Raw genomic sequence first — 17,560 nt, 5'->3', positions numbered from 1 at the left:
GGATTATTATTTCATAACAACTAGTTGTTACATTATGTCCTGGATACAGTAGATATGCCTTATACTTTACATTTATTCTTATTTTAATTATTAAATTATGTTCTCTGTCGGGTCAACAATGTTCAATATATGCTAACATTTATAATATCTTTCTTTTGATTCAAAAATTTTTAACTACCTTTAATTGGTTTAGATTCAAATTACTTAATCTCTGGATTTTTTATATTTTATATATCTTAGCAGATATTGATCATTACAGAAACAGAGAACTCCTTGTCGTTTTTTGCCTTCAGTCTGGGTGGTTCGCCCCAGTTGAAGTCATCTAGATTGTGTGTAGACAACGATAAGTTTTATGTATGTATATATATAATTTTTTTTATATATTTATATATCTTGCGTTTCTTTAAATCCAGCTTGGTATTGTCTGCTTGAATTACCTTCTATATTATTATCTTCAATATTATACAAAATATTTTATACACATTATGGTCGTAATGCATAATTGCTCTAGCAACTGCATTGGCCCATTAGTATTAGTTACAGCTTGTTACAATTTATTAACTTTCTTTCCATATTACTCATATATATATATATATATATATATATATATATATATATATATATATATAATAAGTATGTAAATAAAAGTAGTGGGAATAAGAGAAGCAAGTAAATAATTGTAGAGCAGGGGTAAGTAAAAAGAAAGAAGCAAGAAAAGAAGGGAACGAATTAATACATACATAAAGAAATAAATCAATAAAATTATACTATATATATACATTAATATATTGTCGTAGCGCACAATCCTGGTGTCATTTCAAGTGTCAACCATCAGAAGTGTCCGACAAGACAACAATATAGTGTCCTCTGTTTCTAACAAAGTATATGCCATGGCAAAATAGCATTACATCAAAATACAGTATAGATGTCGAGGGGGGGGGGGAATTTATATACAAAAATGTAAGATATAAAAAATGCCAGCATGTAACTTAAGGTTGACACGACAGAGGACAAGACAATAGTATCAATAATGAACAATGAAACTAATATTAGAGCTGAAGCTGAAATAAAAATGAACAAAGACTCAGGCTAGAGCTAAAGCTAAAATGAAAAAGAACAAACAGACAGAAGCTTAAGAGTAGCCAAAGGCTATTGTTGCAAGTAGACAAAGGTTATTGTTGAGCATAGATAAAGGTTAAAGGCAGAAATATATATATATATTTATAACCAGATTATAAGTAATATTATAACCATTTAGCTAACTGGAGGCAAAACAAAGTAGGTAATTAGGATAGAAAAAGACACCCCTGCCTTTGTATTACACTAATAGCTAAGAGTATGGAAAAATGGTAGCGTTAGGAAAGTAGACAAGTATATGAATGAAGAAAATATAGCTGGTGCTCGGGTTATCCGGGTGAGCAAGTTCCCATCCATACTAGTGACAGTCCCTGGACATTATATATATATATATATATAGTAGTAATATACAACTGTTAAGAAGCAAAATAAGCAGAAAAAGGAAAATAACAAAAGTTATCGTAGGTCTAATGCTCCAAAACGCACAGTGCAGCAGTAAAGGAAGCAAAAGGATATAAATAATGTGTGGTTTGTAAAATATATATTATTTTACATCTTTCTTTAATTGGCTATTCAAAATTTAATTGATTATATTTTATTATCTTTGTATTTAGACTTTCTAAATTATCTTTGAGAGTTTCTGTAAACCGATACACAATGTGCATACTAGCGATCTCAGTGTCAAAAAAAAATTTTTCAAAATTAATGAGAAATAATTTAGAAAGACATCTAGTAAGTGCCAGGGTGTATTGTGTTAGAAACCACATTGCAAAGAGTATATACCTAAAAGAGAAGAAATAAATAACGATAAAAATAACCATAAAAATATAGTGGACACTATATTTTTATGGGCTACTATGGGCTACAGTGTTCATTATACATGCATAAAATCCTGCAATTAGCAATCATGGATAAAGATAAGTGTTTTCCAACATAGAAAACTGTAGAGACAACATGTCAATATGTCCATACATACCCAAACAAAAGGGACCAGAAGGAAGAAGAAAAGTAATCAGAGAAACAGATGGTTTATTTAGTTAAAGATTTGGTTAAGGCTAAACTGATCCAAAAAAGTTTTTTATGGTTGCCAATATTAACAGCTTTATGTAAATGAAAGTTTAGGTAAGCAATAGGAAACAGATTATCAATCAGCTTGCAACAGAATTTTTTGAGATTGCAAAACATCTCACTCAGTCCATCATGACAGGTTACTGTACACTGGAACATGTTAGAATCACAAGTAAGATTCCAAGATGAATCACAGGGTGGCTACAGGGCAGGAAGCAGAGTTATTATTAATGATTACTATTCAGGTTGATCTAAAGTTAGATTTAGATCCCGCACGGATCAGTTCTAGGACCACCGTTCTTCTGATTTTCATAAATTAGACTGATGAAGGGATAGAGAGCATTATGTCAAAATTAGCAAATACGTGAAGATTGGGAGAGTGGTTAATGATCAGGATGACTCCTTCAGTATGACTTCAAGAATGATCAGAAAAGTGGCAGCATGTTTTAATGAAGAAGATGCAAAGGCTTACACTTAAGGAATAACAACCTAAAAATAAATTATACTTGATAGGATTGAATTAAAAGTAATAAAGGAAGAAAAGGATTTAAGAGTTAATACAGTCAGATGTGATTTTCCAAACAGTGTAATATGGTAACATGGCCATGACATTCTATTAATGATTTATCAAATGTTTACTTACAGAAATAGGGAGGTCATAATACCACATATACCTCCCATTCTACAAGCAGGTCTTAGAGTGGGAGGCCTAGTTGCAAAATTTTTACTGTTATAAATGATTCCAGAACTAACAGCCATAAATTAAAATTATGGGGAAACAGATTTAGACAGGATTTGGCCAGCTAGTTATTAATTACTGGAATAAGTTACTTCCATGGGTAGTTGAGACACAGCTTGGAAAAATTCAAGTTCAGCTGAATAGTTAGTTCAGCTGCCTGTTAGTTCAGTTACCTGTGTGAAGAGGGAAATATATAGGTAGTTTACTTTTTTTTGGTTTATATATATATATATATATATATATATATATATTTTTTTTTTTTTTTATTATTATTCATTTTTTATATTTATTTAGCTTACCAGGTTAGTTACACATGATTTTTGTTAACGAAACCATGTTGTATATCCTTCAGAATACCATTTCTATCTAAATGTCTCTGTATCATACTCTTAACTACTGCCTCCAAGATTTACCCTAACACTCAAGTCAGACTAGACTGTCTATAGTTAAACTTCACACTTAGAATTAATTTTATGCTGGCACCACTCTAATCCAAAGCAATCTCTAACAAGTCCAATGATACCCTCATAATTAACCTCAATGGTTCAATACTCTCTCTGGCCATTTACCTCAAAATTACTGGGTATATATGCCATCAACTCCAAGAGACTTACTTGCCTTTAGGCTCAAAAGTTTATCCAATAAACAGTCATCAGCAATTACAAAATCACTAATTTCATATTGTCTCAGCCTCACTCGCAGAGCCTCTCTTCAACATGAAGAGCACTTCGTCATTAAAGACAAATGAAGTACCTATTCATTTCACAGCAACATCAGCTGGATAACTAAGACTTTCCCACACCCAGTACAAAAGGGTTGATCTGATTCGTTTTTTCTTCTTTGTTTTCAAACACATGAAAAACTCCTTGTCCCCATTCACTGCTCTCTTAGCCATCGCTTTCTCATAACACCGAACAACAAATTTTGGGTCATATCTTGTTATGGGCATGGAAAGTAAGTTTACTTTATAGCTTTTGGGGTACTAAACACCCAAAATGGGAGATTGGTTCTCGTTTTTAAAAAAAGTAGTTTTTTTTTAAAAATATTTTTACAATATATTTTTTGTTTATATGGCGATAAGATGTAGCTACGAACATACCTGTATCAGACACTGGACCTTTTCTCCTTTTGCTTGTATTCAGCTTTGGAGCATCCCTTTTCAGCAAAACGATAATTGGCTAACATGGTGGCACTCCATTTGTTTTTGTATCTTTGTTCCATTGCTGTGATGTCTTGATGGAAGCGCTCACCATGTTCATCGTTGATGACACCACAGTTTGGCTGGAAGAAATCTAGGTGTGAGTGCAAGAAATGCATCTTCAATGACATGCCGCACCCTATTGTTTTGTAAGAAGCAATGAGACCTTCCACAAGCTGACAACTTTAACATTTCCTAGAAAACCAACCAAAACATTTCAAAAGGCTTTCCACATATTAATCGCAAAAAAGTAGGAATCTCACAGAGAACAAATCACCCAGTACCTAGCCATATTTGAGGTTTACTGCAATAGAATTGAAGACGCATTTGTGGCAACAACTTATCATGTGATGTAGAGCGAGGTGACAGTTTCCGATCACGTGATAAAAGTATAGTGATACTGAAACTGTGGTGCTGCCATGCATTTTGCCAAAAGTTATATCTGATAATAGAGTAACTTGCTAATATGAGACCCCAACTGTAATTCAAAAACAAGAGCCAGTCAAAAATTTTAATATGATTTTCGTGTTCAGCAGCATAAAATTAGTAAAGTTGGGTATTTTCGTTTTTGTAACATTTTATGCATTGACCAGTGTAATCAGTCTTGGCTTCCCTTATCTGTGGTACTATTAGAGATTAACCTGTAGCTGTTGTAGGCTTCAGTACTTTTCATCACTCTGTTCCCATGCTATCTATTACTGCTCTATTAGAATGGCCAGCTCTGTATTAATCCATCTTGGCATCCACCCAATGCTATATTTTCTCAATGGTATATATGTGTTCAAGGCTTCTATGATTATTGCATTAAAGGTATTTATAATTTGAATGTAGTATTCGCCTCCCTCTGCAACCTGCCCAATTAAAAGATGCCATGTAATGCTTTAAACTGTTATAGCCTCCTTCTCTTAAATTAAAACTCATGCCTTTACCTTTAACTACTGCAACGTCTTTCTTCATCTTCTAACTAATGATTGTATGACACTACCTGTCAATAGTTCCTGTACTGTAGGCTGTATGATGTCATCAGATTTGTGAGTAAGGATAAGGCGTAGAATATTCTTATCCCTAGTATTTTCTCTAATATGCAGGTACAAATAATAATTATCTAGTTTATTTAAAAATTTTGCTCCTCATGGTGAGTTTCGTCCCACATTCCAATCAATTAGGGGCAGATTGAAGTCATCCATAAGACATTCACACTTGCTTGTCCAACCCATTTGTAGAGACCCTCATCGTACTCTTTACAATCCTCTCGTATGTACATTACTCCCACTCTCAGATGGAAATGGACATCACTGAAATGAAAAATGAGATTGTGTGTGCAAAATGAATTATGAAGTTTTTGGGAGGCTCTTTTTATCTAGTTTGACTATTCATGATGCAATGTTATAAATGATAAAATTTGGGGGGGGGGGATTAACAGCATGAAGTGGAATGCAAGAAGTATAACATGCAAGGATTTCAGAAATTTTTATATTATACACACACACACATCAAGATCTACCCAGTTCCTTAACATGGGAGAATACTCTTTTTTTTAATGCATCCTGCCACACCTTCCCAAAATACATAATATTCTGAATCCCTCCAGTCACAGCTAGCAGAGTAGAGGCAACCCAGAATGCCTCCTAAATATTACCAACAGGTTTGGTCTGGTTGACTATATAGCAACTGCCCAAAGAAAACAGCTTTAAAACTCTACTCTTGAAATGTAAAGAATATTGGATCTTGCTATGTTGTAGTGTTAGAAGAGACTTAAATGCACCTCAAGTATATTAAGTATTCATAATATTTTTAGATCTTGAGGTATACCAATGAGTTTCTAGAACAGGAATTCTCAACAGGGTGATATTGCCCCCAAAGGGGCAAAAAAAATCATGGGTGATGATTTTTTTTGGTGGAGGGCCAATTGTCTGTGGCCCTCCAAAGTTCAACCCTACCCGACGACATCTTATTCCTTAATATTATTTAATTTCTTTCACTGGGTGTTCTTTACTCCTGAGACAACTGATTTTTAACATATAGGTATATTTTATATAGGAGTGAATGAGAAAGTTTGATAAAAGGAAGATAGTGGACATGATGTAATCCAACCACCTTTGCTTTTCATAGGCATTAAATGCCTAAGTGTTTCAGAGGCAATGTCTCTGTAATCCTTGGTGTTTGCACTGTTCCAACAGCCACAACCTCGGCAGCAGTGTGGTTAATTTATTTATTCTTTGGTTTCATTAGTCAATATATGAGGCATGGATGGGATGAGAAAATGTTTCAGTCTATTGTTTCCACTTTCTCAGCAACAATTAGAATTGATTTGTTTCCTTGTGGAAGTTGTTTATTTTTGATCCACAGTGCTTTTGTGATTGAGATGGGCTATGAGAGTTAAATAAAAATAGTTTATATTTTATTATTAATTCTTTGTAGTTATTCAACCCATCATCAATCATATCAAGTGCTGAAAACAAAGTGTCGACAGTATCTGGATGAATATCTATCTGGTTTGTGGTTTTATTGAAAGCCCATTCAACTCAAGGCAGCCTATGTGTCTTATGTGTAATAGTTCTTTTTCAAATGAGGCTATGAAACCACCAAGACTTTTAGATCACTTAAAAAGGAAACATCCTGATAAACATATTGAATATTTTAAAAATTTAAAGCAGAATTTTGAGCAACGTAACACTGTTACTTCCTTATTTAAGAACAACACACAAACAAATGACGATGGAATTATTGCGTCTTATAAAATTGCAGAAATCATTGCAAAAACTGGTAGTGCTCATACAGTTGCTGAGACTGTTATACGGCCAGCATCACAGACTGTAATTTCAACAGTGATGCATCAAAACCCTTCCAGTATTTTAAAAGCATTGCCATTGAGCAACAATTCAATTAATTCAAAGCCAAATCAATGAGATGTCAGTTAACATTGACGAGCAGTTAATTGACCAGCTAAAAATGAGAAAATTTTCTATTCAGATTGATGAAACCACAGTTGCTGACAATAAGGCCCTTCTAATGGCATACATTCATTATTTCAATGATGATTGTAAATTGCAAGAAGGGATGTTGTTTGTTGATCTACAAACAAAGAAACTGAGCCTGAAAAACTCATTGGGAAAATCTCTACTACCCCTGTCTAAGATCAGTTCACTAACCTAAAACAGCCTTCAAGGATTCTGTCTTGGACAGGATGAGAACTTTGATCACATCAGATCATGGCAACAAGTGAACCACTTTGTTGCCATGAAGGACATCAGCAGCAAGACAACGTTGTTAACAGTGTGCGCCTCCGTAGCCAGGTGGGCAGGAGTGGCAGTGCATAGCGCACGCTTCTTGATTAAACCGAGGTTCGAGCCCATGACCACCAAATATGGAGGATGCGGAAAGGCCAGGGAATGACCACCGCATATCCCCAGAGCAATATGGCCTTAGTTGCTAATGCTCCTAAATAACAACATAACATAACAGTTAACACTGTTAACTCATCCAACATTAGAATAAACATTTGAAAGTTAATGATGATTATGTTAAGAAATAGACTACAATTTTCTGGAAACTGCAAGCTTTTCATTATTTTACAAACTTTTGAAAATAAAACACTAAAGATTTTACTTTCCACACAAAAGATACACACATTTTAGATATTAAATAAAATTAATTACAAACCTAAGAAACTATTATTATCATTATTATTATCATTGTGTGTGTGTGTGTGTGTGTGTGTGCGCGCGCGCGCACACACACACACACACACACAGATTAAATGATTAATGGCACACAGTATTTTAATCAATATACAATGGATGAACACATTGTGATCACTGTGGGACAGCTTAATTGATAACAATGACTGATGAAACAAGAATGCAGCAGTTCTGTATTGTTTACTGAAGCAGAGTAGAATACAGTTGTACATAAAGATGAAAGTACACAGAAAGAAAACATTAAAAAAAACTGACTATCCATTATTTCTTCAAGAAAAAGTTATCAATAAAAATGAAACTGTCAATGTTCCTGGAAATCCATACAAACTATTAAAAAAATATATTAAAATCAAAAATTAGAAAAGTTAATGCTCTACTGTAAAACAGTCAGATTTGTAGGAGAGCTGTATAGCACTTTGTTCCAAAGAGTAATGACACTGACAGCCACACAATATGTATGAGTTCAAGAACAAATCAGAATAATACATAATCACTTCCACTCCACATGCATAAACCTGAATGCAAAAAAATAAACAAAAACAGAAGGAAGCACTAATTACAATAAAAATCGGCTTTTTCTATGTATTCGTGTAAGTCTGATCAGGACTTAATAAAAGCAATAACATTATCAGTGATCACAATACAGCGATCACTGTACTGTATTATAATAAACATATAATTTGATATACTGTATTATAATCAACTTACCTAACCCACATGTATCAAACTCTTCCCTCTCCCGTTCTAGCTTGAATCGAATACAATCTTGCCTACCAGTATGTTGATTAACTTTTCTACCTTTGATACTGTTAATAATATCTATCTGTTCTAATTCTGCATCAAACCTATGTAAATACCTAGAAATAATTTATTAAATTATTAAAACATAAGATAAACGATGTCTTATATCTAAAATAGTAGTTCAATCTTTTTGGACAAGGGGATATACATTATTAGTAATGCTTTATGTTCACAATACTGTCTTTTTCATTCACAAGTGATAAGCATGAAACACTGCTATCGGCAAATTACATTATATATTATCGAAGAAAAGATAAAATTTGCAGTTTTGTAAGTAAGATGACATGAGGCCTAGACAGAAACCTAATAATATTAATATGAAATTTGACCGGTGCTTTGCTTATTGGAGGCTTGAAGTGGTGAAACCCATGTTTAGTCTCTAGAGCAAAGTTTCCGGCATCTCCCTCCCCCCATACTTCTCCTTCAACCCATGCACGGTACTAAGTACTATAGGTTTTGATACCTTTCGTGTTTGGGGTTTTTCATAAAAAAAAAAAAGATAAGAAAGACTTCACAGGCAGCTTATGCTAATTGCAAAACTATTCTACATTGTGATCTGGATCTTGTATGTTTATTTTAGATAAGTCAACTTTATCAGTACAATGATAGATGAGATTAGCCAATCAGGTGAGGTCAAACAGAGCTCATTTAAAACATTTCGGTTGGCACTGTCACTGTAATAAGCTGATAATCCATTAAAAAACACATACAAGGAAATTCTCCTTAATGGATACCTCCCAATACTATACCCCCTCCTCTCCCCCCATAATGGAGATTTCATAATGCAGTGACAGAATCATGCACTTTCTTAAAGTTGGCCACCTCCCAAAGTGGAGGCAGATACTTTAAACAGCTGTACATTTGGAAGAAATGTACATCCTAAGCCAGATGAAGAGTTAAACCAACCTATAAACATTTAGAGATGTGTATACACTGAAGGATATGGAAACCAGAACACCACAAAAGAGTGATGTTCACCAAAGCTTTACAACTACTTTACAATAAGCTAATTAATAATAACATCCCTATCTATTTTAGAAAATACAGTTTCAATATAGTCTCCTATTTTATCAGGAATAAATTTAGTTATAATTTACTGTGAACTGGTCAGTTCTAATCGTATTTGTACAGTTGTAATATTATATGGTGGGATTTCCACTATTTGGTAAGTAACAGTTATAACGTGATTTCCTATGGAATTATTTTCTTTGGAATGGTTACTTTTTTTTTTTCTTTAATCACTAAGTTTTTACATTTTAAGTATTCACTTTCTACATGTATACACGACATGTTTTAACAATCCTTAATGAAATTACAGTCTAATCTTGTTAATACAAAGTTAAAGGACTTAAATTTTCATGTTTTGTAATAACAAGGTTTGTAGTAACAAGGTCCCCTAAAAGTGTCAAAATTTTGCCCTTTTTTTTTTTTTTTTTGGTAAATACTGTATATCTAAGAATAATAATAAATAATAATAATATCAAAAATAAATTAATTTAAATTAATAAAATAAAATAATAAAAACAACAAAAAAAGCCTTGTCTAATAATACAGTAATAAGAATAACATTTTTTAAAGATTTTATTTTATTTGTACTTTGTATTAGTAAATTAATAAGAGGAGTTCACCTCAATATAGTACGTGGAACACTTCTGTATGATACCCTCCAGAAATTAGAACGGAAAAAACGAAAAAAATCGACAACTTACCGGTACATTAAAGTAAAATATAAATAATTAAATAATCAATTTAACACAATTCAAAATCAATTCAAAACAATTAAAATTCAAATTAACGCAATTAAAAGAATTAACGAAAATATTCAAAACGATTTTCCTTCCTGAAGCATATTTGATCTCCGATGTGTGGACCTTTACGCGCATGCGCGAAGACATATAATCACTATTTAAGTTGCAGGTTTATCCTGATTCGGTAATTTTCATTCCTGTGATCACGACAGTCGGTCGAAAAGCATTGTCAGCTTCAGGAAGGAAAATCGTTTTGAATATTTTCGTTAATTCTTTTAATTGCGTTAATTTGAATTTTAATTGTTTTGAATTGATTTTGAATTGTGTTAAATTGATTATTTAATTATTTATATTTTACTTTAATGTACCGGTAAGTTGTCGATTTTTTCGTTTTTTCCGTTCTAATTTCTGGAGGGTATCATACGGAAGTGTTCCACGTACTATATTGAGGTGAACTCCTCTTATTAATTTACTAATATTATTATCAACGTAGAACATATTGAGTATTACAGCTCTGATTCATACTATCTAATTAATTTTCAAACTCTTATTGACTATTTCATTCACTTCCTGTCTCTCCAGTAGTATACAATCGATACACACAATTATGGGAGATTTTTTGAATGGCTTGGTACAAAATTACATTAAATCTACACTAAGGTACTCGGCCCAAAGTTACCATATTTCTTTCCTAAAATATTGCCTTCAAAACAACATCGTTCCGAAGTTTGCCAGGGTGAATTTAAATCAAAAAATTTCAGGCATAAAACAACTATCACTGGCGACATCACGTAATATTGTTAAGCTTGCCTTAAAATCTCGATATTCGGATAAACAAAAATACCTTTCCCAGGTTAGGAAGCTTCGCGATAAATTAAAAAATTATCTACATCCGAACGATTGGTCTGTATTGAAGACCTCCATAGATTTGCGACGGGAAGCACAAGCCTCAGAAATAAAAAACAGACACGTTAATAAGTTGCAAACATTATCGAATAGTTCAAGACACGTTCATGCGAATTCTAACACATTGTCGCGAGCTTGCGACCAAGTTCACACGAGTTGGGTGACATCCCCCCCACAGACACATAACGCACTACCACAGAATATGTCGGCTAGTTCACGAACACCCCCTCACCCAGTATCCAACGAATCAACATATCAACAGGTTACAAATCTTTCCTCGTGTACACTATCGCAGGACCAGATTTCACTTTTATCCAAAGGATTAAATTATAATTTACCACCTCGAAAGCTGCCAAAAAAACAATGCGTAATTGATATTGAATTTGGACTTCGTAGTGTTCCACAAAAGGATGTATTTATTCAACAAGTTAACCAAGTAGTAAATAACATAAAAGAAACGCGACTTCCTAAATTGAATACACATGACAGTTCAGCTTTACGAGAACTTCGAGAAAATAAGGACATTATTATACAGAGGGCAGATAAAGGAGATACAGTGGTAATACTAGATAAACATTATTATATTAATAAGTTAGATTCAGTTGTGTCTGATACCTCCACTTATCGTGAAGTGGAACCGGCACTGTTTACAAATTTGGTAAATCAATACAATAAAACGTTAACCACATATCGTAAAAACGACTACATTACTATGGTTCAGTTGAAGGAATTGAAGTCCAGAACATACAATATTCCTGCACTTTTTGGTCAGGTAAAATTACACAAGCCTGGATTTCCGATTCGACCTATTGTTTCCTACAGGAACTCGGATTTTTCAGCCTTAGCCACACATGTATATAACATTATAAAACCTTTTAGACAGGTTATACAATTTGGGATTAAGAATTACGATACATTATTTAATAATCTTAAAGACTGTAGACTCGGCGACAATGACAATTTATTCTCATTAGATGTTACCTCATTATATACGAATGTAAACGTTGAATACACATTAGATATTATTTGGGATATGTTAAATAAAAACTCGACACCGATTAATTATACGAAGCTGCCCATTAAGGAAATTTTTCACTTAATTAAACTATTAGCTGAGGCTAACTACATCACCTTTCGAGACAAGGTGTACAAACAAATTTTTGGATTACCAATGGGTTTGAGCCTGAGTGGCTTAATGTCAGAGATCTATCTCTCAACGATTGAGCAGATACATTTGACACCTTTTCGTCCCCGTATCACATACTATGGGAGGTATTTAGACGATGTTCTAGTTATTACTGATAGTAGTACTATCCAAGACATTTTACATTCGTTTAATAATATTCATTCTAGACTCAAATTTACATTGGAAAGGGAAGATACGGATACTAAGTCATTAAACTTTCTAAATTTCACGCTTACCCGTGACTCGAACAAAATACAATTTAGCATCTATCGAAAACCCACAAACACCGGTATGCTTCTTCATTATAATAGCTACCACCCGTTCACCTACAAAAGATCGATTATCTTTAATCAATTTCTAAATGCCTATAAATATTCAACGACGGATTCTGCTTTGGACTCAGAAATACAAATATTAACTAGCAGATTCTTGAACAGGGGTTATCCCATTAACACAATAAATCGAATTAGGGTACAAGCTAAGGATAGGATAAAAAAATACTACACCAATCAGCAATAGTAATATCAAAAAATACTTTATTTCTGTCCCATATGTTGAACAGTGGCACAAACAACTTAACAGATTCTTTAAAGATACCGAATTTAAAATTATAGCTAGGCCTATACGGAAGTTACACACTATACTGAACAATCGCTCGGTTCTTTCCGCGTTCGCAACACAAATTAATGATCTAGTATACAACATTTCTTGCGGTGATTGCGACTCGTCTTACCAGGGTTCGACGCAGTTTTCTCTTAATATTCGTGTAAATCAACACGAAGCCTCAGTTCGTGCTTCTCGGTCAGCAGCGTCAGAATTAGCCTTTCATGCCATTAACGAAAAACATACTTTTTTATTTAACGAGGCCAAAATACTTAACGTTCAACGTAATTATACGCGACTATTAATTGCAGAAACCGTTGAAATTAAATTACACGAGAATTCTGTTAATGTTCGGCGGCCATATTTGATCTCCGATGCGTGGACCTTTACGCGCATGCGCGAAGACATATAATCACTATTTAAGTTGCAGGTTTATCCTGATTCGGTAATTTTCATTCCTGTGATCACGACAGTCGGTCGAAAAGCATTGTCAGCTTCAGGAAGGAAAATCGTTTTGAATATTTTCGTTAATTCTTTTAATTGCGTTAATTTGAATTTTAATTGTTTTGAATTGATTTTGAATTGTGTTAAATTGATTATTTATATTTTACTTTAATGTACCGGTAAGTTGTCGATTTTTTCGTTTTTTCCGTTCTAATTTCTGGAGGGTATCATACGGAAGTGTTCCACGTACTATATTGAGGTGAACTCCTCTTATTAATTTACTAATATTATTATCAACGTAGAACATATTGAGTATTACAGCTCTGATTCATACTATCTAATTTGTACTTTGTATAAAACGAGTCTGTATTAACGAGATTTTACTGTACTTATAATAATAATTCACTTCCCATGTTGTGGCTTTATTGACATTTCAGATTATGTTTTCAGGTTCAGATAATAATATATGTAGGAAAATGCAATTTTCTACGGGTCTTGGATTTTCAAGTATTAAAGTTACTTTACAGTTCCAAACAATTTGGTACCTGACAACTCTACCTTTTGTCCTCAGTCAACTGAGTATTACTTGTATTATTTGCACTAAATCTACTCATCAAACTACCTTTGGATATATACTAATCTCTTTCACTATTGAGCATATTCGTTACTACTGAAATTTTATTCAATACATGTTCACTTTTGAATTCATCATCTGTAAAAAAAGCCGTGAGTTAGGGTTGAATTTGAAAGTGTCTGCAATTCTGCCCAGACACAATAGGAGGGAGTATATGATGACAGCCTTGTCGATCAATTTGGCCCTGGAGAGACTGTGCAAGGCTCAAGGGGTAGAATTTTTCTCAGTCTGGTCTGTGCTTGTTAACGGGAGAGACTGCTTCTACAGCGATTGGATACAATTAAATAGAAAGGGTGCAAGAATATTTGCTGATGTTATCGAGGCAGAGTTAGGTGGGTCGGAAAACTGCTACCTTGGGGGGATACATGGACTAATAGATTAACAGTAGCTACTGGCAGAGGTAAAAGTGATTCTTGAATTAAATCTATTGAAATGAAATTGAGCAGCAGCCTGAAAAGCAAGGCAATGGGAATTTCCAGAACTGCTGGGAGTCATAGTGGAACAAGTAAATACATGGGCTGTGTTAGGGTAACCAAGAGTAGAAACAGGTGCATGTATACTTGCATGTACACCAATGCTAGGAGTATAGTTAATAAATTCGATGGGCTTGAAGTGCTGGTCAAGACATCAAAGGCGGATATTGTTGGGATATCAGAGACATGGTGTCACACAGACATAAGCAGTGCACAACTGGAATTTGGGGAGTACAATGTGTACAGAAAGGATAGAGAGGACAGGAAGGAAGGGAGGGAGGAGGGTTATGCTGGTAGTTAAGAAACACAAAATCTAAGGAAGTGCATCCAACTGATGTTGGTAGACAATGCAATGTTGAGTCTGTTTGGTGTGACATAAGCACTGGGAAAGGAAAAACGAGAGTAGGTGTGTGTTATAGGCCTAATGAATCTGATGAGTATAATGGGCAAATAAACAAAGAAATAGAGTGGGCCAGTAAATTAGAGTGTCATATAATGGGGGATTTTAATTTCCCAGATATTTACTGGAATTTGTGGGTTGATCACTCACACACACACACACTAGCAAGGCTTTTGTGGATTTATTAGATGACTGTTTTCTACAGCAACACGTTCGAGAGGCAACCAGAGGGAGTAATACTCTTGATCTGATTATCAGCAGTAATTATTCATGCATTAAGAATTTGCAGATAAAGGAACCACTGGTTGACAGTGATCACAATGTACTAATGTGGGAATTATTTAAGATGTAACTACCATCAAGGCTAAAGGGAAAGGCTTTTGCTTTTATAAAGGTGACTACAGTGGTCGAGACAATTTTTAAATTCTGTACAGTGGGATAAACTGATGATGTTAACAACGTTGAATTCTAAATGGGAAGCATTCAAAGAACTTGGTTCTTGAGGTTGTCACAGACATTCTCTCAGATTTACCAGACAAGCTGCACTTGCTACCTGAGAGTCTAAAACGCTGATGGAACTAATATTCGGGTGACACTCAAGTCAAGTGGACCCAATTTCGGGGAAGTCCGGACGGTCTGTGACAGCCAAATCCTCTGCTTGCACCTTCACGATGGTGGGACTGTTAGTAATCCTGGGTATAACCTCAATGCACAAGTACATGGTGAGTGACCACCCAGGTGTGAAACAACGTAAGCAGGGGTCGAGGTGTGGCACCCACACCACATGGAGGAACGCGCCCCTCTATGTTACAAGGCAGTACTAGGTGGTAGATGACTCTCATCAACCGGTGCAATACCACCACTTTGCTTATTGGAGGCTTGAAGTGGTGGAACCCATGTTTAGTCTCTAGAGCTAAGTTCCAGTCAACCATTCCCTATCTCTTCCATCATGCAGTATGATTGATGACTTTTGAGGTTATGATGAACATCGTGGCGAGATCCAATATTCCTTACATTTCGAGGGTACAGCTCTAAAACTGCGTTCGCAGGCCGGCTGCTAGTTAGTACACCGGACCGAACCTATTGGTAACTCTAGGAGGCTTCCGGATCAGCTAGTGTATAATCTTGTTACCTCTACTCTGCCAGATAGTGACTGGAGTGAGTCCGAGTAGTGTGTATGCGGAGAGCATTGTCGAGGCCACGTTATGTCAAGGATCTGGGTATATTCTTACCTTATGTACGCCATATCCAAAAATTTCATTACTTCATACAGCACGTCCCACCCACTTTTTCTTACTATTGAATACACCATGAATTGTCAAACTAATAGAGCAAGCTTATCTGTGAAAAGATCTAAACCTCGCAAGCACTTCCTAATTCATTTCACAAATATACGTGGTCTCAATTCTAATCTCAACGATGTCCATTTCCACTTGCAGTCTGCCAAACCCCATGTACTTTTTCTGACAGAATCTCAGTTGATTCAACTACTACTCATCTCAGATGCCCAAATTATTCGATGTATGATTCCTTTCGCCTCAAAGGTGGTACTTGTGCAATGTCCATTCTGATATTCCCTGTCAGAGATTTCGCAATTTTGAATCTCCTCCTTTGATCTTCTCTGCTTCATTCAAATCTCTCTACCTCATTGCGTCAAATTCATCTGTTGTCTCTACCGTTCTCCCAATTCCACTAATCACTTGGAGCTCTTTGACTTCCTCTTTGCAACTTCACTTTCTCCAGTCCAACTTTCCTAACAGTGAGGTAATTTTCCTTGATGATTTTAATATTCACAAATCCAGCTGGCTTCCATTTTCTAGTCACACCGACCCAGCTGGTCGAAATGATGAGGCTTTTGCAATTACTAATGACCTTGCACAGATTGTTCATTTACCTACAAGAATACCAGATAATCCTAATCATACAGCCAATACGCTTGATCTTTTTCTCACAAACAACCCTTCTAAGTACATGGTCGAATTGAGAGGTCCTTTAGATCACAACTCGGTGGTTGTCTCTTCTCCAATGGAACCTTTATCTCATGGCTATTTCCAACCTTGTGTTGTTTGGCATTACAAGAATGCAAAATGGGATGACCTGCGAGACTTTTTTTCTTCTTTTCCTTGGTCAGATTACTGCTTCAATACTTCTGATGTCAACGTTTGAATAGATCGTGTCAGTGAAATTATTTTTGCAGGAATGGAATCCTTTATCCCACACTTCACTTTAAAATCTCGACCTTTAACTAAACCTTGGTTTTCCAATAAATGTGCTAAGGCTGTTCAAGAGAAGAATGTTGCATAAAGTAATTGGCTTGTTTCTAATGTTCCAGTTTCATTTTTTTGCCTACACCAAAGCTCAGAACAATTGTAAAGCAGTTATTAATCAGTCCAAACTAGAGTTTGAACAGGCTAAGGGTAGAAAACTTGCTTCTTGCCCTAATGGTAGCCGAGCATTCTGGTCTCTTGCCAAAGCTATTGGCCGCAACTTTTGCCCATCTCTGCTCCCACCTCTGTCCAAACCAGATGGTTCTGTTGAACTTCAGCCAAGGATACAGCTCTCCTGCTAGCATCCCATTTTTC

At 35.0% G+C, this 17,560-nt stretch overlaps 1 protein-coding gene across 1 annotated transcript in view; it reads right to left on the bottom strand.

Annotated features, from left to right (window-relative positions):
* Positions 1 to 17,560, bottom strand: part of LOC150078671 (translation machinery-associated protein 16) — a 77,344-nt gene that overhangs the window by 16,249 nt on the left and 43,535 nt on the right. The window contains exon 5 of the mRNA XM_090382227.1: positions 8,492 to 8,640. Coding sequence (XP_090238353.1) covers positions 8,492 to 8,640 — 149 coding nt within the window. The remainder of the gene's footprint in view (positions 1 to 8,491; positions 8,641 to 17,560) is intronic.

This window comes from Mastigoproctus giganteus, chromosome 10, assembly GCF_048544385.1.
Source record: "Mastigoproctus giganteus isolate SK-2022 chromosome 10, ASM4854438v1, whole genome shotgun sequence".
Lineage (NCBI taxonomy): Eukaryota > Metazoa > Arthropoda > Arachnida > Uropygi > Thelyphonidae > Mastigoproctus > Mastigoproctus giganteus.
Note: the sequence above shows the minus strand (reverse complement) of the source record. Positions and strands in the feature narration are given on the sequence as shown.